The sequence below is a fragment of the Symphalangus syndactylus genome, chromosome 7 (genome assembly GCF_028878055.3).
Source record: "Symphalangus syndactylus isolate Jambi chromosome 7, NHGRI_mSymSyn1-v2.1_pri, whole genome shotgun sequence".
Classification (NCBI taxonomy): domain Eukaryota; kingdom Metazoa; phylum Chordata; class Mammalia; order Primates; family Hylobatidae; genus Symphalangus; species Symphalangus syndactylus.
Window position 1 is genome coordinate 9475749 of NC_072429.2, and position 22377 is coordinate 9498125.

The window sequence follows — 22377 nt, forward strand, 5'->3', positions numbered from 1 at the left end:
CTGGTTTCTTAATTCTGTTCCATTGATGTATTTCTCTATCCTCTGCAAATACCACATTGTCTTGACTAATACAGCGATGACAGTAAGTCTTAAAATCAGGTACAGTTGATCTTCCCAGTTGTTTTTTTCTCCTCCTCCTCCTTCTTCCTCCTCCCCCTCCTCCTCCTCTTCTTTTCTTCTTCTTCCTTCTTCTTTTTTTTTTTTTTGAGACAGGGTCTGCCTCTGTCACCAAGGCTGGAGTGCAGTGGCATGATCTTGGCTCACTGCAACCTCCACTGCCTGGGCTCGAGTGATTCTCCTGCCTCAGCCTTCCAAGTAGCTGGCAGTACAGACATGTGCCACCACGCCCAGCTAATTTTTGTTTTGTTTTGTTTGTAGAGACAGGATTTTGCCACATATGTTGCCCAGACTCATCTCAAACTCCTGAGCTCAAGCAATCTGTTTCCCTTGGCCTCCCAAAGATTACAGGCAAGAGCCACCATGCTCTGCCTATTCTTTTTTTTTTTTTTTTTGAGACGGAGTTTCGCTTTTGTTGCCCAGGCTGGAGTGCAATGGCGCGATCTCGGCTCACTGCAACCTCCACCTCCGGGTTCAAGCAATTCTCCAGCCTCAGCCTTCTGAGTAGCTGGGATTACAGGCATCCACTACCATGCCCGGCTAATTTTTGTATTTTTAGTAGAGATGTGGTTTCACCATGTTGGCCAGGCTGGTCTGGAACTCCTGACCTCAGGGGATCTGCCTGCCTCGGCCTCCCAAAGTGCTGGGATTACAGGCGTGAGCTACCACGCCCAACCTATTCTTGTTTTTCAAAATTGTTTTAGCTACTCTCATTTCTTTGCCTTTTCATGTACATTTTAGAATAAGCAAAAGCATGTCTGTATCTTTTTTTTTTTCTTGTAGAGACAGTATCTTGTTTGAGACCAGCCAGGCTGGCCCTAAGTGATTCTCCCACCTCTGCCTCCCAAAATGTTGGCGTTAGGCCAGGAGTGGTGGCTCACACCTGTAATCCCAGCACTTTGGGAGGCCAAGGCGGGCAGATCACTTGAGGCCAGGAGTTCACGCCCAGCTTGGACAACATAGAGAAACACTGTCTCTACTAAAAATATAAAAAGCTGGGCGTAGTGGCCCATACTTGTAGTCTCAGCCATTTGGGAGGCTGAGGCATGAGAATCTCTTGAACCCAGAAGGCAGAGGTTGCAGTGAGCCAAGATCATGCCACTGCACTCCAGCCTGGGTGACAGAGTGAGAATCTGTCTCAGAAAAAAAAAAAAAAAAAAACCACAAAAACAGGGCCAGGCATGGTGGCTCACGCATGTAATCCCAGCACTTTGGGAGGCTGAGGCAGGTGGATCACTTGAGGTTAGGTGTTCGAGAGCAGCCTGACCAACATGGTGAAACCCTCTCTCTACTAAAAATACAAAAAATTGGCTGGATGCGGTGGCTCACTCCTGTAATCCCAGCACTTTGGGAGGCCAAGGTGGGTAGATCACCTGAGGTCAGGAGATCAAGACCATCCTGGCCAACATGGTGAAAACCTGTCTCTACTAAAAATACAAAAATTAGCTGGGCATGGTGGCATGTGCCTGTAATCCCAGCTACTTGGGAGGCTGAGGCACAAGAATCACTTGAACCCAGAAGGCGGAGGTTGCAGTGAGTTGAGATCGTGCCACTGCACTCCAGCCTGGCGACAGAGCCAGACTCCGTCTCAAAAAAAACACAACAAAAAACAAACAAACAAAAATTAGCTGGGCATAGTGGTGCGTGCCTGTAGTCCCAGCTACTCAGGAGGCTGAGGCAGGAGAATCACTTGAACCCAGGAGGCGGAGGTTGCAGTGAGCTGAGATCGCGCCATTGCCCTACAGCCTGGGCGACAGAGCGAGAGTCCATCTCAAACAAACAAACAAACAAGAACAACAACAACAACAAATCAAAGTGTTGGCATTACAGGCTCGAGCCACGGTGCCCAGCCTAGGCATGTCTGCGTCTTAAAAAACAAACAACAAACCCTTGCTGAGATTTTGATAGAAATTGCATTAAACTTACTACAGATTGATTTGAGAAGAAATGCCACCTTTACTATATTGAATATTCCAATCCAAGTACATGGTTTGTTTCCATTTATTTAGGTCTGATTTCTTTCATTAGAGTTTTGTAGTTTTCAGCCTGCAAATCTTGCACGTTTTGTTAGATTTAGTCCTAAGTATTTCATTTTTCTTGATTGAATATTCCAATCCAAGTACATGGTTTGTTTCCATTTATTTAGGTCTGATTTCTTTTATTAGAGTTTTGTAGTTTTCAGCATGCAAATCTTGCACGTTTTGTTAGTCTTTTTTTTTTTTTTTTTTTTGAGACAGAGTCTCGCTCTTTCGCCCAGGCCGGATTGCAATGGCGCTATCTTGGCTCACTGCAACCTCCACCTCCCGGATTCAAGAAATTCTCCTACCTCAGCCTCCCGAGTAGCTGGGACCACAGGCTTGTGCCACCACCCCTGACTGTTTTTTTTGAGACAGAGTCTTGCACTCTCACCCAGGCTGGAGTGCAGCAGCACGATCTTGGCTCACTGCAAGCTCCGCCTCCCGGGTTCACGCCATTCTCCTGCCTCAGCCTCTCTAGTAGCTGGGACTACAGGTGCCCGCCACCACGCCCAGCTAATTTTTTTTTTGTATTTTTAGTAGAGACAAGGTTTCACCGTGTTAGCCAGGATGGTCTCAATCTCCTGACCTTGTGATCCGTCCACCTCAGCCTCCCAAAGTGCTGGGATTACAGGCATGAGCCACCGCGCCCGGCCTAATTTTTTTGTATTTTTAGTAGAGAAGGGGTTTCACCATGTTGGGCCGGCTGGTATCGAACGCCTCACCTTAAGTGATCCACCAGCCTCGGCCTCCCAAAGTGCTGGGATTACAGGCGTAAGCCTCATCCCCATCCCACCCCACCAAAAAGACACGGGCAGCCAAAGACAGCGTGGGCGGTTGTTGGTATACATCATACATTTATTAGTGAATATCCCTCTGAAATCAGCAACAATATTAAAAAAAATAATGATTGCACTACTTGGTCAAGCAGAACTAGCAACTTTCATTTTAAAAAAAGTACAAATCTGTTAAAAATTTCAATCAGTATACACATATATATAATACAACATACTAGTTATGTTAAATGCTACAAACCAATGTGAATCCCATGGAATGGAAAAACCACACATTTAAGCTTTAAGAACCATTTTTTTCTCTATATATTAGCATTTTCTCAAATACATACATGGGAAAAATGAGGTAACTGTAAAATGTGCAAGGAACAGGGCCCCCAAAATTACATATATTTCTACATATATATGTAATTTTATATATATATAAAACCTTTCTAACACAGAACACAGGCGCTGGGCCCAGCCAGGGCTGGGGGAAGGTGCCCACTGTCATGCCTAGGCCAGAAGTTGGTAAATAAAAGAGTAAACAATGGCAAGCCCCCACCACAGGAAATCATTGGTAACATGGTATCTATAGCAAGGTCGGCAAATCACAAACATCCTAAGTAACTGTTGTATAAATCTTGCTTTTTAATGATGATTTTTTAAAATGCTGTGTTTCCCCCCCAATAGCTGCTTGTTGGAATCACTGCTGCAGCCGACACACAATCTGTGAGCCTGTTTCCGCCTGCCCCAGGAACTGTAAGGGGTTTGAAAACGTTTTGTTGGGGTCGGGAAGGGAGGGGTTGGAGAGGGTGGTTCTGTGTAAAACACGTGGGTTTTCAACACTGCTATAAATATAGAAACGTCACCTGGAGTTATATACAGTAAGACTTTGGGTTCTCCATGGGGGTGGGACCAGGCTGACAGGCCCCACAGCAGGCTGGGGCGGGAGGTGGGAGCCAGGGCCGCTGCGGGGAGAACGAGGGTGGTTGGAGCATCCCTGAGGCAGCAGGCGCCAGGGGCTGCCTGCTAGGATGTGCCGGCCCCACACGCAGTTCGTTCAGGGCAGCAACCCCAGCTGGGTATACGACAAGAAAGGATTGGGACCAGGGAAAGAGGGTGGGAAGCTCAGCCAGACCCTACAGCGGCCTCCTCCAGAACTCAGAGGACAGGGATCAGGCTGGGAAGGCCCCCTGGAGATGGGGGTCCACAGCCTTCCTGATCCCCATCCTCCTGGGACTTCCTTGGAGGAGACTCGCCCAGGCAGGTGGGAGATGGGCCCTGGCTGGAGGGAGAAATGCCCTGAAAAGCGTCGGGTCCCGGTAGGCTCTAGGGACGTGTGCAGTACAGTGCATGGCAGTTATCAGCTGAGCACAGACCCCCAACCCTGCCCCACGACCGCCAGCCGCCCAGCCCAGCCCGGCACACGCATGCACGCAGGCTGGCCAGCACGACCGTGCTCGGCCCCCTGGGCACTCGGTCCCAGTTGGTCCCTATACCCGCCCCTATTAAACCAAAAGAAAAAGGAAATTGTCTTAAATATCCACATCCCCAAATCCTACACGCGATTTTGGGCCAAATGAATAAACAAAAACTGCTGCTCCTCACGTTCATGCAAAACGACAGAGGGAGGAGACTGGGCACGGGTCTGGCTGCATCCCTGGGAGGCACAGCCACCGGGAATACAGGGCTCCCTCTCCCCGTATGGCCCAAGCCCCTCAGGATACGTGTGCCCCAGCTCGGGGTTAGGCTGGGACGCCCTCCAGCCTGAGGGTGGGGCTGGAATGTTGTGCCTGGGATGAGGGTCCCCTAGAGAGCCAGACTCAGCCCTCACAGCAGCCAACACAGAGCCGGCTGCCTGAGTTCACTGTTTGGGGTCAAGGAGGGAGGATTCAGCCCTGGGGCTCAAGAAATGGCTCGTGACACCGTCTGTCTATGCACCTGGCAGTGCCACCTGGGCAGAGGGCACACCATTTCAGAGCACGAGACCTTCTGACCCAGGATGGTGCTCTGTCTGCCCATCCTGGGGCCAAGGATCTCCACCGGCCCCACCGAGGGAGCGGACCCCTGGCTCTCAGTGCCAGCAGGAAAAGGAGGGACCTGAGGGTGCACAGGAGGGAGATCCGATTAGGGACACTCAGGCAGCTCCGTGGCGGGCGGATGGGCAGGCAGACTAGGGAGGGAGTCTTTGGAGCTTGGCAAATGCAGGGGCTTATTGCAGGGACTCCTTGCCGGGCTGACCCTGGCACCAGCTCTGGAGATGCAGGCGGGAGCGAGATGGGGCAGGCCTGGGCCACTCCCTCCCCATCCTCCCTGGGCCCCACCCACAAGTTTCCAGAGCTTCAGGCAGGGTTCTCCCGGGCGGGCGGCTGTGTGCCTCACTCAGCCTCCCTGGGCACCTCGGAGGCATCAGCCCGGCAGATGGGACACGTCCGGTTGGCCTGTGGGAACATGCACGTCAGGCGTTGCTCTTACCAGCCCCAACCCACCACATCTGTGCAGACGCCTGGGGGGACTTGGTCCCCTGGAGCCAGAACTTCCGAGATGATGACAAGGACAAGGAGGGAAACAGCCCAGGCCTGCCCATCCTCCCATCACTGCATGAGGAATACCCAGGAGCCGGCCTGGGCAGTGTTACCTTCAACCACTTGTCAACACACTTGGTGTGGAACTCATGGTTGCAGGGGAGGACTCGGAGCAGCTGCCGCGCCTCGAAGTCACTGAAGCAGACCACACACCTGCGGAGGGGCACGGAGCGTCACCTCCACACTGAGGGCCACGGGAAGGCTCAGTGGAGTGTGACTCCCCTGAGAGGGGCGTCCCATGGCAGCCAGCTGTGTTCAGAGGGGTGGAAGGTGGGGCACGGCACTCACAGCGTCTGCTCTGACTGATGGCTGTCCGGGTTAAAGCGGTACGACGGGAGCTGCTCTATGTCTGCTTTGGTGAGGCCCCGGGGCTTGGCATCTCCCAGCCGCTCGGCCAGGTTCAGGAGGGCCTGCATGCGGGCAGGAGACGGCGTCAGTGGCGCCCAGGGCTGCAGGTCTCCCAAACCCTACCTCCCAGCATGGGGCTCCATGGGACCTCATAGTTCTCCATCTCCACGTCATCCACATCCAGATCCAGGCTGATGGTGGGCCCCATTGCTGTTGGTGACATTGGCAGCATCGAGCTAGAGAGAGACAAGTGTGGGGGCCCAGGGTCAAGGTCAGAAGGAGTGGGGCACACAGAGCTGCTCTCCTGACTCCCTCCTTGCAAACAGAGCCCAGAACGTTCCAGCAGGGAAGGGAGCCCAGCTGGCGTGCCTGTCAGGCTTAGGGGGGAACGCCAGATGGCTTCAGAGGCTCTGGGGCCCCTGGAGCTGTGTTTAGGTCTAACCACTGGACGTTCCAGGAGAACAGGCCATCAGGGACCTGGGGCTGATCTTCGGATACTTACAGGAAGTAGGGCAGGAAGCTGGGGTAGTAGGGTGGTGGGGGTGGTGGTGGGGGCGGCGGGGGCAGTGGCTGCTGCAGGCGGTATCTCTGGGTGCTCAGTCTCCGCGGCATCATGTGAGAATATGGCTGCAGGAGGGGCCAGGTGCAGGTCAGCCCGGCGGGCCTGCCTCCCAGCTGCCCCAGAGCCCAGGTGGGGGTCAGCCCAGCAGGCCTGCCTCCCAGGCGCCCCGGAACCCAGGTGCGAGTCAGCCTGGCGGGTCTGCCACTCAGCCGCCCCGGAGCCCGGGTAGGGGTCGGGGTGGCACTCACCACACCAAAGGACAGCTCCTGGTGCAGTGGATCGTGGGGCAGGTAGTGCAGGGGCACCGACGGGGAAAGAGCTGGGCCAGGTGCAGAGGTGGAGTAGGTGAAGCTACCCAGGGAGGGTTGGTCCCCATGCAGGTCCACGTCGTTGTCGAGCCGCTGTAGGGGCTGGAAGAAGCGGCGCTGGGTCAGCAAGTCAGTGAGATGAGGCTGTCCTCCCCCCCGCTCCCCCCATGCCATCCCCCTCCAGCATCGGACCCACGCTGACTCACCATCCGAGGGTGCTGGGTCTGCAGAGACACAAACTGCCCCAGGGGCGCCATGTGGGTGGGCTGGGGGGGTGGGGCCGGTGGTGGGGGGTGCAGGATGTAGTGGTCACTGGAGATGAGGTGGGGGTAGGCCTGATAGGGCACAGGCAGCTGCTGCATGGTGCACGCCTGGATAAGCTGCCGAGAGAGGGGGCGGGGGGCTGAGAACGTTCTCCTGGGCTCTGGGCCAGGTCTACGCCATGCCACCCAGCAAAAGGCCCCCACTGGGCACACACCCAGCAGCTCCAGGGTCTGCACAAGAAACCCTGTGGAAGGCCCATCCCTGTCCTAGGCCACCCAGGCGGGACACTCCACTGTTAAGGCCCACAGCCTCAACTTCTGGGCCTCGGCCAAGCTGTAAGGCAGGTACGGGGTACGGGAAGGTCCCTGAACCTTGAGACACTCTGTTACCAAATGTGAACACACGTATGCTTTCCTGGGGAGGCCAGGCAGGCGCTCTGACAGCCAGGACGGCTGGATAGTTCAGCCCAGTTCAGGGCTGCCCTGGGCCCGCCGAGCCACTGGCCTGTGCCTGGGGCTTGCAGCTGGTGGAGGAGGAGCTGGAAACACTCACTCACCGGGGGCGGGAGGCAGCAGAGGGGGTAATGCTGCCCGCTGAACATCACGGAGCATGCTGGGAGCTGCTGGGCACTGCAGCCAGGGATGTGCTGGCCAGTAGGCAAGGGGAAGCCTTGGGTCGTCACTGTGGTGACCGTGTAGGACAGAGGGACAGGTCCCTGGTGCACCTGTGGGTGGAGAGAACGCCGGGAAAGTGAGAAGGAAGCTGGCCGCGAGGGCTCCTCTCAGGAGAAATCATCCTGCCACATCCAGCTGCCGGCTCCCTTCCCTTCTCCACGGCGGCCTACCTCAGTGTAGACCAGACTGTGCCTCTACTCCCAGCTCCCCGGGGCAGAGAAGGCCCGTGGGAATCTAGCTCTGCTAGTCACCCAGTGTGGCCCTTTCCCTGGGCCTCAGTTTACCTACCTGTAAAGCAGGGCTAATAAGGCCCCCCTGGAATGTGAAATGAAGCAAGCTAGGTGAAATCTAGGCCTTGCTGCCTCTGCCTCAGACTGGCTCACAGGGCCAGGGGCACAGGGGATGGGGTTCTGCCTACCTGCTCGTGGAGATCAACCATGAACGGGCTCTGCTGGGTGGCTGGGTGCAGCATTCGGGGGCTCCCGCCGGCAGGAGCCGAGGCTCGGCGCTCCTCTACGGGGAGGTGTGGAGGTCGGGACGGCGGCTGCTGGGAGGGTAAGCGCTCATCCCGGGCAGGCGGGCTGGCCAGGGGGCCCTCGAGGCCAGGGCTGCACCACAGAGAGGAGGCCCCAATAGGACTGAGGGGGGCCACTCGTGCACAGAGCAGGGAGAGAAGCCAGGGTGACTCCCCCCATGGGGAGGGAAGGCAGCTCAGGGCCCTGCGCCCCACCCCTGCTGGCCCCCGTGCCCCAGCACCAGGACTGGGAGGCGCCTTCCTACCTTCCCCAGAGCTGGCCCGGGGTGCTGCCGGGTCCCACAGAGAATCGCCGCTGACCCACGGGGGCGGAGGGTGGCCACCTAGTCACTGCCAGAGCCCATGGTCGCATCAGTGGGGCAGGGGGGTGGAGGGGCTGGGCCGGGACTCACAACCCTAGGAGGCAAGGAGACAAAAAAACTGAGGCGCCTGGACAACACGGTGAAACCTCGTCTCTACTAAAAATACAAAAACTAGCCAGGCATGGTGGTGGACACCTGTAATCCCAGCTACCTGGGAGGCTGAGGCACGAGAATCGCTTGAACCCGGGAGGCGGAGGTTGCAGTGAGCTGAGCTGAGATTGCACCATTGCACTCTAGTCTGGTGACAGAGCGAGACTCCCGTCTCAAAAAAAAAAAAAAAAAGAAAGAACGAGAAAGAAAGAGAAAGAAAGAAAGAAAGAAACAAACAAACAAACAAACAAACTGAGGCACAGAGTCCAGGCGCTTGCGCCATGAAGGGTCAGGACACAGAACCAAACCTCTGCAGTGTGACCCCAGGGACCAGCGGTGTTCAGCCGTGCCCCTCCTCCGAGCCCTGGGGTCCAGTGCTGACACGCCAGGACAGCTCAGCCTGCCAGCATCCAGGCCTCACCCACCTGCTGTGTGAAATGGGACCCAGCCCCCTCAGTTGCGGAGCTCAGCGAGCTGGCCAGCATGCTTCCAAGCCAGTGGGCTCCCGGTAGGCTCCCGCTGGGCGGGGTCTCAGGGCACCCTGTCTTGGAAAGGGGCTTAGGGCCAGACCGTTCTCTGCCTTACACCAGGGACTACAACTTGGCCTCCAGGCGGCAGCTGGGGGTTCCTGAGGAGGGTCCACATCCTCCCTTCCCTCTGGCTGGTTCCAGCAAGGATTCCAAACAGGTCTGGGACCCAGTTCTCCTCTTACTGGCACCAGGCAAGAGCTTCTAACCTGCTCCTACCCTCGGGGGCTTCCAGTCCAAAGCAAGACACTATTCTTTCTTTCCTTAACCTGCTCCCACTGTGCGCATCCAAGTGTGACTTAATCTACCTTTCAAGGAATGTACAGCTGGCCCATTTTACAGAGGAGGAAACTGGGGCTCAGCAAGAAGAAACTTGCCCAAAGCCCCACGGTAAAGTGTTAAAGCTGGGAGGTGGGCCAAAGACAGCCTCTCCCTGTGCTCTGCTGCCGACGGAGAGGACCAGCCCCAGGCATCATGGGAGGCGATGAAGGAAGCCGGCCTGGGGAGACTGTGGAGTCTGGCATGTAGCCAGGCCCTTGCTCTGGGGCCCCCAACCCAGCCCTCAAAGTGGGAGGTGGAGCCTGTTGAGAAAAAAGGGAAGGAAGAACCGAGAGAGGAAGTTGAATAGGAATGGGTTGGGGCAGGGTTTCCTGCCTCCGGTCAGAGATGAGGGTCCAGGTGGAGGATGTCGAGGGACCTGGCTCAACCTCAGGGTTCCGCTCAACTCAAAGTTGGGACGAGGCCCTGGCAGGAAAAGCTCTAGAACCTGTCAGGCCCTGCAAAGCTGAAGGATGCGTCTAACAGGACCAGCTCTTTGTTGTTCCTGCGACAGGGAGGCTCCTTCCAGCCCTTCCCCATCTAACAAAACTCCTGTGCATCCTTGATACCCAGCTTTCAATGTCACCTCCCTGTTGACACAGCCAGGGAGCCAGTGTAACTGTCAGCTCAACACCTAGTTCCTTCCTGCCAACAGCAGCAAGAACCATTTCCTCTGTGCTGCACTTCACAAGCCTGGGCCCTCCTTCTCAAAAGGAGCCCGCATGGGAGACGGGGCCCGACCGGCAGAGGGTGTGGGCAGGGCCAGGGACCACCTTGTGTCCAGCTCAGGGCAGGCCTGACGTGATAAATGTGCACGGAACAGAGCCAATCACACAGGTCCAAGGTCACCCAGTCTGGCAGCAATGACTTTAATGGCAACGACTGAAAATTGGGAAATTACAAAAAAACCTGGCTTCTCATGGCAAGCCTGGTCCCACTTGTTTCTGCCTGGCCCCCTCACTGGGAGCAAGAGCTTTCCCTCCAGGTCACCCAGGCCCATCCTCTACCTGCCCACCATCGGGGACTGGGTTTGTGACTCCTGGCCTGGGCCAAGTGCACATCCTGACAGGCATGTCTACACACACAGCCTCCCTAATTCCTGCGGACAAACCAGCCAAGCAAACAACGGCCAAGGGAGACTCAGGAAATCCCCAAATAACTGCAACAGCAGATGCCTGGCCCATCCCAGTCCTCCTGGACCAGACGCTTTGGAGGGATGGGGAACAAGGGCACCTAGATTTTTAACAAATTCCCCAGAAGTTGTCACAGCACAGCTAGGTTTGGGAATCTCTACCCTAGCTAACCTCAGAAAGCATGGGAGCCCATAGTTCTGCTGGTGCAGAACAGTCACCATAATAACCATGCTGTTTCCCTGGAGCCAACTTGGTGAGTCCTCCCAGCAACCCTGGGAGGTCAGGACACCAAGGCTCAGAGAGGTGAGGCCCAAGGCCAGTCAGCTGGAATCGTGAGTGCACAGGGGCATGACCTAAGCAGTCTGGCCATTAAGCACCCATGATTAGCCACCAAGCCAGCAGCCTTGACTGCTCCTCTTATGTCAGGATGTCTTGCAGATGGCTGAGCAGTGCCAGGCCCAAGGCACTCCTGCAGAGGCCCAGGCCTGTGGGTGTCTGCTCTGTGGCCAGCCCCCTACAAAGGTACCCACTCCCCAGGGCAGGGAAGGTGGTAAGGAGCTGTGAAAGCAAGCCAGGAGACAGAAGGGCCTCCAGCTGTGGGTAAGAGTGTCAGCCCTCACAGACTCACACATGACAGTGACTTCTAGCGAGATTCTTGCCTACAGACCGTGGGCAAGGGCTTCCCCTCCCGAGCCTCAGTATCTTCATCTGTAAAATGGGAACAGCCCAATAACTACCTCCCAGTTTACCATCGAGGACTGCTCCAAGGCAACAGCAGAAGCAACTTGTAAAGTTTGAACTTAGCTTGGGTGTGAATGATCATTATCAGAGAATACAACACGCTGACCTCCATTTCCAACCTCAAGCAGAGCTTGAAGGGTGCCACTTCCGGGGCAGCAGGCAGATATGCTACTCTAGGGGAATACCTCAGCTGGTAAGAGTGGATCCTGATTCTTTAAGCCCTGCCAGGAACAGGGGTGGCATAGAAGGGTTACACCCACTTCACGGCTGAGAAAACTGGAGCCGAGAGAAAGGAAGTAAGTTAGTCCAGGCCACAAGGCCAGAGAGAACGGAATTGGTCCTAGTTGGCCTCCTAGGCCCAAACTCCCCCAACCCATAACTCCTTGTGGCATCAGTAGCTGGAGGAAATCACCTAATCCCGAGTCTCCAAGCCAACAGGAGGCTGGGAGAGCACCCTCTTTCGGGCACCCATCTTTAGCTCTGTAGTACAGAGAAGCAAGCAAGGCCCAAAGTTGGAGCTAGCAACTTGCTCAAGGTCAAACAGCAAGGGTGGCCAGGTGGCCTCCCCTAACAACTGCTCTGCCCGTCCACATCTCTGTGCTGTGCTATCACGGAGCTCTGTGTGAACCGGTCTTGAGAGTCCCGTCGCTGAGCCCCGTCTACCCCAGGCATGCAATGCATTTGGCAGTTAACACCACCCCCCGACACCCACCCACGAGAGCCGGCCAACCCCTTAGGTTCAGTGCCCCAAGCACCTACCCTGACCTTGGTCTAAGAGCCCCAGGGATCTGTTTGCAGGAAGAGACACTCCCTTTTGCAGATAAAAACAAAGTCAGACCCTGGGGGCATGAGCAGACTCAGCCAGGAAGAGAAGCCCCCCTTCCTACTTCCCCACACCCCACCCCAAACAAGCAGGCTCTGCCCAGCTCAAGCACAGCTTCCCAACGTGTGGTGCCTGGAGGCCGCTGAGGGCCGGACCACTAGACTAGGAGAGAAGACTCCCTGGGTGACCTTGGTCAAGGAAATCCCTTTGCTTCTGAGAGCCTCAGTTGGCACAACTGTAAAATGGGGGTGGAAATCTTTCCTTCCCACAGCGCCCAAATAAAACCAGAAGAGTCCAGAAGAAACCAGGTGGTCACACTATTGGGGGAGGAAACCAGCGTCCTGGGGAAGGGGGGGGCACCCCAACGCGGGCCAAGTGCAGGTCGTGGGGCTCTGGGAAGCTTACCCAGCCACCCCTCCCCAGGCATAGTGCTGGGGGGCCGCGGCGCGGACATCTGCCCCGAGAGGGGCCTCCCTCGCCCGCTTCCTACTCTTTTGTGCCGCTCTCGGAGGGACACCGGGGGCGGGAGGCACGACTGCAGCGCAGGGGCCGGAACGCTGTGACTTTAAGAGCCGAGGATCCCGGACCATGTGCTCGGCGTGAGACAAAAGCAACAACAAAGGAAGTGGCGGCCGCAGGGGGAGGGGGGCGGCTCCTTCCTCTCCAACCGCAGCGCTCAGCCGCAGGAGAGGGGAGACACGGCCCAGCCACGGGGGACCCTGGGTGGGGGGTTCCTGATCCCTGGGGTCTCGCTGCCCGCAGTCTGTACTGCCCGTGATTAACCCCTGCGGAGCCAGCTAGATCACGGCCCCCATTCCCAGGGGAGGGGAACACAAGGTCCATGGGTGGGGGAATAGGGAGTTAGGGGCCCTGGCCCCGACTCACCTTTGGCCGCCCGGCCACACGTTGACTCCTTTGTTCCCGATCTAGGACGGCCAAACTGGGCAGGGGGCGGGGGGGGGGGGTGCCTGTCTGGACCCTTTAAGAGCTCCCGCCTTGCGGAACAATGTGCTCCCCTCCCCACCCCCGGGTCCGGGGGCAGCCCAGCTCCTTCCGGGGCCTCTTTGTTGTCCGCCCGACGGCGTCTGCCTCGCGAGGCCCACGCGCGATCAGTCTCTCTCGGCCCAGGCCCTCAAGGAGCGGGAGGCGGCGCAGGACGCAGCTGGGTCTGCGCGGCAGCCGGCGGCTGGCCCTTTAAGAACTGTCCGCGGCGGCAGCGGAATGTAACAAACCCCACATTTGATTCACAACATTCGAAGCGGCGGGGTCGCGCGCCGGGCGGGAGGGGGCTCGCGGGGGCGCGCCGGGAGGCTCCGGCAAACAGTAGCCGCTGCAAGCCCGCGGGGGCCCCGCCCCGCGCCGGGAGCTCCGCCCTGAGAGCCAATCACTCGCCGCGACCACGCACGTGACTAGTGGGCCGCCATCTTGAAATTTTTTTAACCTCCTCCTCGCCCCCACCTTCGCACTTAAAGTGACCGCAGCCATAGTCAAAAGCAAGGGGCGGGGCCACATGTCCTGACATAAAGATGGGGAGACGCCAGGGTGGGCAAAACCGATCGGCTGCAACTCGAACTTGCTATGCAAACTCGCTAACTACTCGGCCTCTGAGGCTCAGTTTCCCTGCCGAAGAAATGGGTCCCGCGAGGAGAACCGGCAGTACGGACTTACTGTGTCATGGCCCCCTCCTCGGGGACAGGGTGCCGCCTGAGATACTGAAGTGCAATGGGTCTGACCTCTGAAGGGGCGAGAGCGGCCTCAAACCGGCCCAAGTGGTTAGGCGGGCTCTAACAACCCTGGGCCGGCCACCTTCCCGGAGATGACGTCACCCCCAAGAGCTGCAGCACCGCGCTGACATCATGGCCCGGCCGCCCCACTTCTCCTTGTTTATACTTCGCGGCGTCTTTAAAAAGCTGGGACGGCCCAGATTGCCCAACAGACCAATGGCGGGCCACCCATGCAAACGAGGTAACGACTGCCGGGCAAGGAGATTGGCCCTGTTCGCGCTGACGTCACAGAGACATTTAACCGCCCCGCCCCCAGCGTGGCGGCGAAGGAAGAGAGGCGGGGAACAGGTTGTAGTTTAAAGCAAAACTGCAGGCGCCGGGCGCTCTAGCTGCTAGGCTGGGCTTGAGAGTTTGGTGTCCCCGCGGAGACCTCCCTAGCCAGGGAAACTGGGAACTAAGCCCAGTGAAGCCTCTATACTTTAGTTTTCTATTCCTCTCAGCAGCTATGAGACGGAGGGATTACTATAGCCAGTTCATTTTACAGATGGGGAAAGTGAGGGCCTTCCCTTACTCCAGATCACACAACTAGAAGTGTGGCGGAGCAGGAATTTGAACCTAATCCAAAGCCGAGCCTCGTTCTCCTTTGCCTCGAAGCCCACTCACCCGGGCGAAATTTATACAAAATGGGGTATTACCTCCACCATAATTATATAAGCAGAAAATCAGTAATTTCCTAAATATCCAAGAGCTGGAACAGGTCGAATAATGAATATTGGGTGCATGCATATAATCAGTAACGACTCTTGGGCAGTTACCACAAAGAGGCAGCTGGAGGCGACATGGGGCTACCTCCAAGACAGCCATAAACAAGGCGCCAATGCAAAATGTTAACATCTGTTAACCTGTGTGGTGGGCCATGGGGCAGGGGGATGGAGGGCTCATTTTCTACGCTGCTTTGGTATATTTCATAATCCTAAATTTTATATAAAAATTGAAACCAAGATGCTGAACAGGTGTAACAGTATGTATCAGGTTTCTTTAATTGGACATATACCACATCTGCATATATTTCTGGAAGGGTATACAGGAAACTGATTAACAATTGTTGTCCTTAGGGAGAACTGAAAGGGAGAAGTGGGTCAGGAGGATAGGCTATTGTATATATTGCACATTAGCTCTTTTTTAAAAACCCTATGCATTATAACCCACTGAAATTTTTAAAGAAAGCTATTATAAAGACTATGTCTTAAGTCTTTTAAGCCAGAAAACCTTTTGTTCCCTTAGAATCCCCTTTCAGCTTGGGGAACAGACATGTTGATGGCAATGTTTAGACCAGCAACGATCAGTATCACTGTGCAACACAATGACTGAAGATGGAACTGAGCCGGCTGTTTGCAGATCTCTAAGCAACACAGGAGCAAGTTCATGATGCAGTGCTATCCATGTTCCCCGGAACGCCAAACTCTATCCATCACAGTTAAAAATTACATGTGCATAAGTGTGGATATACAAGGTTATGTCTTTAACCCGTTCCTTATCATCAACTGTTCCTTTACCTCCAATGTCTCCTTCAACCTTTTGTTTTCCCCACCACATAAAAGCAATTTGAAAACCCTCCCTATGGCCGGGCGCAGTGGCTCACGCCTGTAATACCAGCACTTTGGGAGATCAAGGCGGGCAGATCACAAGGTCAGGAGTTTGAGACCAGCCTGACCAACATGGTGAAACCCTGTCTCTACAAAAAATACAAAAATTAGCTGGGCATGGTGGCGTGCATCTGTAATCCCAGCTACTCAGGAGGCTGAGGCAGGAGAATCACTTGAACCCGGGAGGTGGAGGTTGCAGTGAGCCGAGATTGTGCCACTGCACTCCAACCTGGGCGACAGAGTCGAGACTCCGTCTAAAAAAAAAAAAAAGAAAGAAAAAAAACCCTCCCCACATTCGAAGGTAGCTACGTATTTGTTAGATTACTGCCTGCCTGCCCTTACGGATAGGGCCTACAGTGGCTCCCTACTGCCAACTGCATGGAAGCCTGGTTTTGGGGCTGTGCTTAACAAGCTCTTCCTGCGCAAACTTTTCAGGCTCGCCTCTCCCCAGCCCCTCCTCTCACACCATGGTGGTGCTTCCTCTGGCTTTCTCTCCCTGCCCCCTTCCTGCCTTTGCTCAGGCGAGACTGCCTGCCTGGGATGCCCTCTCTTTTCCTTTCTGCCAATCCATTTCACTTTTCAGCCGTTTGAAGCTCTGTTCCTATCTCACCTTTTACAGGAAGCTGCTTGTGACATCTCCAGCTATGCTGAATCCCCCATTTTTGAACGCAGAGCTAGATGCACCCCAGCCTTTACCTCATGCCATTTAATTTGCACACAGTCCTGTCACAATCGCTGTGTGTCTCACTCAGTAATTCCCCTCCTGGCTGAAGGGGTTTGGCTTTTTTAAGTGCGCAGACATCCAGCCTTCACTGGCATATACGGGTACCCCAGCCTCATTTTACAGATGAGGATCTGAGGCTCAAAGAGGTGAAGTGACTTGTCCGAGGCCACACAGTGAGAACACCTTTACCATCCCCATCCCAGGAAAGCGACCCTCCAGCCACAATCTAATCCTGTACTTTTAAGCCACCAAGCCTCTGACTGTGGCATTCTCCCTGCTTAATATGTCCTCAATATCCCCTACTTACTGGGCAAAATCCTGCTCATGCTTTGGGGCTAGCTGAAAGACCACTCCCTTAGATGGAGCCTTCCCTGCCCTGCCGGCTTGCTCTGGCTTCCTCAGTCCATTAGGACTACCATCACATTGCATCATGAGAGCAGAAGGCCATCTCCATGTGACTGCTCCCCCTGCTCCCAGCAGGGCCCACAACACCAAGTCCAGGGCCTGGCTCACGCTGGGTGGCGGATGCCCAGGAATGGGGCTCTGGATCTGCCTTTTGTCCTGCAGGACCAGGAAACCCCTGCCCTGTCCTTGCCCCAGGAAACCCTCAGTAAATCCCCAGTCACTTGTTTCCCCTCAGCACCAGAGGCCAATAACACATCTCCCCCTAACCTGAAAAACCTTCGTGCGTGGATGTGAAATCACTCTGGAACAAGTGGGAAGGGAGGCACAATTGTCCCAGAATTTTCCACTTTTTCAAATGAAGCCAGAAATCTGAACTTTTCTTCGAATCCCTCCTTAGGGTCACTGATGGATCTTAGGCTTTGGAACCCTGCTGCGGGGACATGGCCTGCGCACCTACTGTGCGAGTCATGTTCTCCCCACACCCCAAGCCCTCGAAGGGAGACGTTGTTTACTTTCATCTCACAGAGAGGAAAGCGGTTCAGAGCCACGGAGAGGCAGACCCCCGCCACAGAGCCCAGAAGTGTGAAACCTCAGATGGGAGTGGCCCACCTCTGCTCTGGCATCTGCCGTGAGGTTCTATGGGGAAATGGGGGTCCTAGAGTCTTCTACAAGCTCTGGGCAAGTCCTACCCTGATCCTCTCCTCATCATGATCTAAGAGCTGGCCACCAGCATTGGCCCGATTTTACAGATGAGGTGAGAGGTGACAGGACTCACCCAGTGTCATGCAGCCATCAAGGGGCAAACCTGGGATCCCATTCTAATCTCGCATTAAGTGTGGTTTGTGCAGTGCGAACCAACACAGGGGCCCCGTGGTTGCTGAACAACCGAACAACCAAATGCAGATGTCCCCAGGGAAAGGGGAGAACACAGGCTCAGGGACTACTGGATGGCTCCAGATCAGAGTGGACAGGAGCCTGAGAGGGATCCAAAGTTTGATCCTTCCAGCACAAAGCACTTGATGCCACATTCCGGCTTCCTCCCCCAGGCCTCCTCTGCAGGGGGGAGGGGCTTGGGCAAGCTGAGGCAGAAAGAGGAGGGCGTGGCCATGTTTCCTGCTAGGGCCCTGCCCGACTGGGGTTCTCACCTACCCCAGAGCCTGGACAACTGGCTGCCTCTCTCCCTCGGAATCAGAAAGTACCCCATTTCGGCCGGGCGCGGTGGCTCACGCTTGTAATCCCAGCACTTTGGGAGGCCGAGGTGGGCGGATCACGAGGTCAGGAGATCGAGACCACGGTGAAACCCCGTCTCTACTAAAAATACAAAAAATTAGCCGGGCGTGGTGGCGGGCGCCTGTAGTCCCAGCTACTCGGAGAGGCTGAGGCAGGAGAATGGCGTGAACCCGGGAGGCGGAGCTTGCAGTGAGCCGGAGCTTGCAGTGAGCCGAGATAGCGCCACTGCACTCCAGCCTGGGCGACAGAGCAAGACTCCGTCTCAAAAAAAAAAAAAAAAAAAGAAAGTACCCCATTTCTTTCTTCCAAGGCCCCTCAAACCTCCCTCCAAAGAGGCAGGGCCCAGTCACCTTCCCAGGATGAGGCTGGTGGGACACAGCACAGCCTGGCAGAGCTAGCTCAGGGTTCACACCTCCCAGACACCAGAGCATCAGAGCAGGGCCCAGAGCCTCACACACCAGGGCGGGAGCAGACAAGGCCCTGCCAAGTCCTTTCCACTCAGGGCTAGCCTCAGCAGCCGTGAGCCCCGAGTTCTGGCTCCCTTAAGTGGCTGTGCGTGCAGATGGCGGCGAGGGCGGGGCGTCTGGAGAGGTGCTCCCCGTCTGGGGCTCTGGCCCTCAGCACTCGGGCTCCAGTTTTGAGACCTTGGGCAAGTTCTATGGCTCCTCTCCTCCTCTGTCTCTCGTCTGTAAAATCGGGGGATTGATAATAACTAGGCCACTGGGGGGGAAGGACTACACTGAGGGGTGAGACAGAGCCCCTGAGGCCAGCCCACCCTGCCTCTGGTTAGCCTGTGACCTTGGGGAAGTCAGTAAGGTCTGTGAGGCTGTTTGTCCAGGTGTGAAGCTGGGTGAAAGCATCCTCCTCGGTGGGTCAACAGTGGTTGTGTGTGTGTGTGTGTGTGTGTGTGTGTGGGCCGGCCGACTTTTCAGGTCTGGGTCCGCATTTGGAGGTGTGCGCTGTGTGGGTGTGGCGTGGGGGCGTTCCCCTTTCTGACTCCTCCTCCTCACCCCGCAGTTCTCACTACTGGAACCCCCAGATTCTGCAAAGGGGGCAGGAACCGTCACATTGTTCAGTGATGAAAACCGAGGGCTGCAGGAGTGCGGTCCCTGGAAGATCCAGGAAGACGAGTCCATCCGAATCCCCCACTGTCCCTCCATCTTACTCGTCCTCCTCCCCCCACTTCCCAGCCCCCGGCACCAGCTCGAAGCGAGCTTAGTGGCTTTCAGGCAACGGAAGCTGTGTGACCTTGGGCAAGACACGGACCCTCTCCGGACCCCGCGGCGTTCCGACATCCAGAATGCAGTAAGGACGGCGCTGAAGTGCAGCGGTCTGTTCCCCGGACCTGCAGCCGCTCCAGGGCAGGGCTTAGGCCGCTCTGGCTCCCCGGCGGCTGGCACAGGGGGCGTCGGGGAAATGTTTAGGACGGACATGGCGAGGCCAAAGAACTGCAGCGCGTCTCCGACTCGCGGTCCCGGACGCCTGGGTCCCAGCCGCAGCCGGGACCCGCCGGGGGTGGCGGTCGGGACGTGCGGGGGGCGCAGGGCACGCGGGGCTCGGAGTTCCCCGGGGCGCCCCGAGCTGGGGCGTTTGGACCTAGCGGACGGGGAGAAGAGCGGCGCAGCTCCCGCTGCCGGGCCCGGGACTGCGAGCTCCCGCCGTGCAGGCGCCGGCAGAGGCCTGGCGGGAAGCCCCCGCGTGCGCTCCTCCGCCGGCCCGCGGCCGCCCCCTACCGCCGCGTGCTCGCCGGCCCTGCGCCCCGGGCGCTCGGCGCAGGGTCCGGGCCCGGCGTTACCTGGGGCCGCGGCGGGGCTCCACCCCCACCCGGCGGCCGGCGCGTCGCTCCCGCTGCAGCCCAGGCTCGCGGTGCGGCTGCGGCCCGCGCGCCGCCTGCCGCGGCCCCTCTCCGGCCCGGTGCAGGGGAACCGTCCGCGGACCTCACCACCCGGGCGCGCGGGGCCCACACCGGCTGCGCAGCTTCCAGGACCCCCGCCCCGGCCCCGCGCGAATGGAGCTGCCTGGACCGCACCACGCGTGCGGGAGCGCGGGTGGCGCGGGCGGGGCGGAGCCTCTTTCGGCCGCGCCCGCCCAGCGTCAGTCGGCCAGGGGTGCGTAAGGGGCGGTGGCTGGGGCCTGGCAGCCTCCGTGACCTTGGAGGAGTGACTTCGTTTTCTCGCCTGTGAAACAGGGGAAACAATACGACCCCATGGTCGTTCAGAGAATCTTCGCTTCCCAGAGAGTGTGTCCCCTCCCCCAGCCCCGGTGGGCGCGGGGGTAGCTAATAGAGAGCTGTCTGGGGTCAGCAGATCTTGGTTCCCCACTTTGGGCCATTCTCTAAGCCTCAGTTTTCAAGTCTGCGGAATAGAATTGATGATACCTTCTTTAGGAGGAGGATGGGAGACTCCAGTGGCAAAAAACGAGGCGGCCGGCCGAGACATCCGGAGGGATTACGTTCCCCGCAACCCCTGTCCCCACCGCTAGAGCCAACCTGCATGGCCGGCACCTGCTCAGGCCGCGTGTCCCAGCCCCGGAGGGTAGCCCCACCGCCCCCGCCTCCTGGTTGCATTAGGCCGGCGAGGGCTGCACCCCGCCGCGGGCCGCGCTCTGGCTGGCATGCAGGTGGTGGTAGTCCCTGCAGACCGCGCCTCCCACAAGCTGCACAACCAGGTCGTCTTCTCAGCCCAGGTTTAGCTCCTCTGCGGAGGGCTGATTAGACGGTGGAGCGGCTGCCTCCCGGTCTACTTAGTTTTTAAAGCTGCCGTTTGTTGACAGAACAGCCATCTAAAGGAGAGCTTTAGGGGGAATGAGTGCCCTGGAAGGAGGCTCTGGGGTGGGGAGAAGGTGGTCTCATGGGTCCCCAAGTTCTTTCTTTTCCTTCCTTCTTTCCTTCCTTCCTTTTCTCTTCCTTCCTTCCTTCCTTCCTCTTTCTTTCTTTCCTTTCTTTCTTCTTTTCCTTTCTTTTCTTTCTTTCTTTCTCTCTTTCCTTTCTTTTTTTGACGGAGTCTTACTTTGTCGCCCAGGCTGGAGTGCAGTGGTGCGATCTCGGTTCACGGAAACCTCCGCCACCTGGATTCAAGCGATTCTCCTGTCTCAGCCTCCCGAGTACCTGGGATTACAGGTGCATGGCGCAACGGCCGGCTAATTTTTGGTGTTTTAGTAGAGACGGGATTTCACCATGTTGGCCAGGCTAGTCTTGAACTCCTGACCTCGTGATACGCCCGCCTCGGCCTGCCAAAGTGTTGGGATTACAAGCGTGACCCACTGCGCCCGGCCCCAAGTTCTCTCTAGGGTGGGAGGCTGTGAGTCTGTGACATCACGGGGATATTCTTGGGCTGGTTCCTTGACTGTAAGAGCAATGAAGGGACTTTGTACCCTGCAAAGTGCAATTTCTGGGGATGATTGGAAAGTTGAGGGATTGAATGCATTCACACCAGAGAGTCACTCTCAGCCCAGACTCTCCTGGTCACCTCTGAGGCTGTGCACTAGGTGGGCGTCAGAGGTATTGCAGGTAAAGAAATGGTGGCTCAGAGGGAAGGAGAGACTTGCCTAACTCCGGGGCAAGCTAACACTTGATTTCAACTTGATAAATTTCTGAGTATGCAGTGGGTGCACATAGCAAAGACAGGTAATGAGAAGTTTTCCTTTTCTTTTTTTCTTTTTCTTTTTTTTTTGGGGGGGGGTGGGGACAGAGTCTCACTCTGTCACCTAGGCAGGAGTGTAGTGGTGCAATCTTGGCTCACTACAACCTCCCCCCACCCCACCCCCAGGTTCAAGCGATTCTTGTGCCTCAGCCTCCTGAGCAGCTGGCACCATAGGTGTGCGCCACCACGCTGGGCTAATTTTTGTATTTTTAGTAGAGATGGGGTTTCACCATGTTCCATGTTTCACCATGTTGGCCAGGCTGGTCTTGGACTCCTGGCCTGAAGTGATCTGCCTGCCTCAGTGTCCCAAAAGTGCTGGGATTACAGGCGTGAGCCACCGCACCCAGCCGAGAAGTTTTTCTGATTAAAAAAAATTTTAAGGCACACACTTCAGACAGTGGCTGTGAAGGAACCCTGATGTGTATCTAAACTGTTGCCTCGTGCACATCACCCCATTACTTACCCTGTGCTAAGTGCTGTCATGCATTACATCATTACTCCTTAGAACAGGCCTATGAGGTGGAGTCTGCATTAGGCCTATTTTAGACAAGGACACCAATAGTGTGGGAGATAATGTACCTTGCCCAAGCCCCCAGCAGGTAAGTGGTGCTGGGGATTAGGACCCAGGTCACCTGAGTCCATATCCTGGGCTCTTAGTCCCACTCTGCCTGGCTGCCTGCTGCTCCATGAAGCCAACCCTGGACCTAGACCTGGACCTGGACCGTCACAGCCCAGATCCCTGTGTGCTTCCCAGGCTGCCTTGTGGCAGGTGGATGGTGCCCCTTGAGATGGGCAGGGCACCATCTGGCCATATGTGCCTCATCGTGAC

General features: G+C 56.7%; 2 protein-coding genes across 16 annotated transcripts in view; one reads left to right on the forward strand and one right to left on the reverse strand.

Annotated features, from left to right (window-relative positions):
• Positions 1 to 2972: 2972 nt before the first annotated feature.
• Positions 2973 to 19948, reverse strand: RNF44 (ring finger protein 44). Of its 15 annotated transcripts, none has more exons than XR_010121646.1 (12): positions 13064 to 13813; positions 8430 to 8580; positions 8068 to 8257; positions 7532 to 7699; positions 6918 to 7091; positions 6652 to 6813; positions 6344 to 6468; positions 5990 to 6077; positions 5782 to 5903; positions 5547 to 5646; positions 4850 to 5349; positions 2973 to 3665 (listed from the first exon to the last, which is right to left on the reverse strand). XR_010121646.1 is itself a non-coding variant. In XM_055285081.2 (11 exons), exons 2-11 carry the CDS (start codon positions 8534 to 8536, stop codon positions 5287 to 5289), a joined length of 1299 nt encoding a protein of 432 aa, XP_055141056.1. In that variant the 5' UTR covers positions 8537 to 8580; positions 19845 to 19948; the 3' UTR covers positions 2973 to 5286. The 15 variants fall into 15 exon arrangements, 13 of the variants coding, with proteins under 13 accessions (XP_055141056.1, XP_055141053.1, XP_055141055.1 ...); XR_010121645.1 differs by having other exon boundaries at positions 2973 to 3876; XM_055285081.2 differs by lacking the exon at positions 13064 to 13813 and adding an exon at positions 19845 to 19948 and having other exon boundaries at positions 2973 to 5349.
• Positions 18939 to 22377, forward strand: part of CDHR2 (cadherin related family member 2) — a 47898-nt gene continuing 44459 nt past the window's right edge. The window contains exon 1 of the mRNA XM_055285075.2: positions 18939 to 19212. The gene's annotated coding sequence lies outside the window, so the exon portion shown is untranslated. The remainder of the gene's footprint in view (positions 19213 to 22377) is intronic.

Bases quoted from the DNA above. Each gene is read 5' to 3' on its own strand.
- RNF44 (XM_063642530.1), bottom strand. From the start codon at position 8,536: ATGCGACCATGGGCTCTGGCAGTGACTAGGTGGCCACCCTCCGCCCCC. The intron at 6,078-6,343 runs GTAAGTATCCGA...GTCTCTCTCTAG, and splicing joins AGCTTCCTGCCCTACTTCCT to CTCGATGCTGCCAATGTCAC. The intron at 5,647-5,781 runs GTGAGTGCCGTG...GCCCCTCCGCAG, and splicing joins CATCAGTCAGAGCAGACGCT to GTGTGTGGTCTGCTTCAGTG.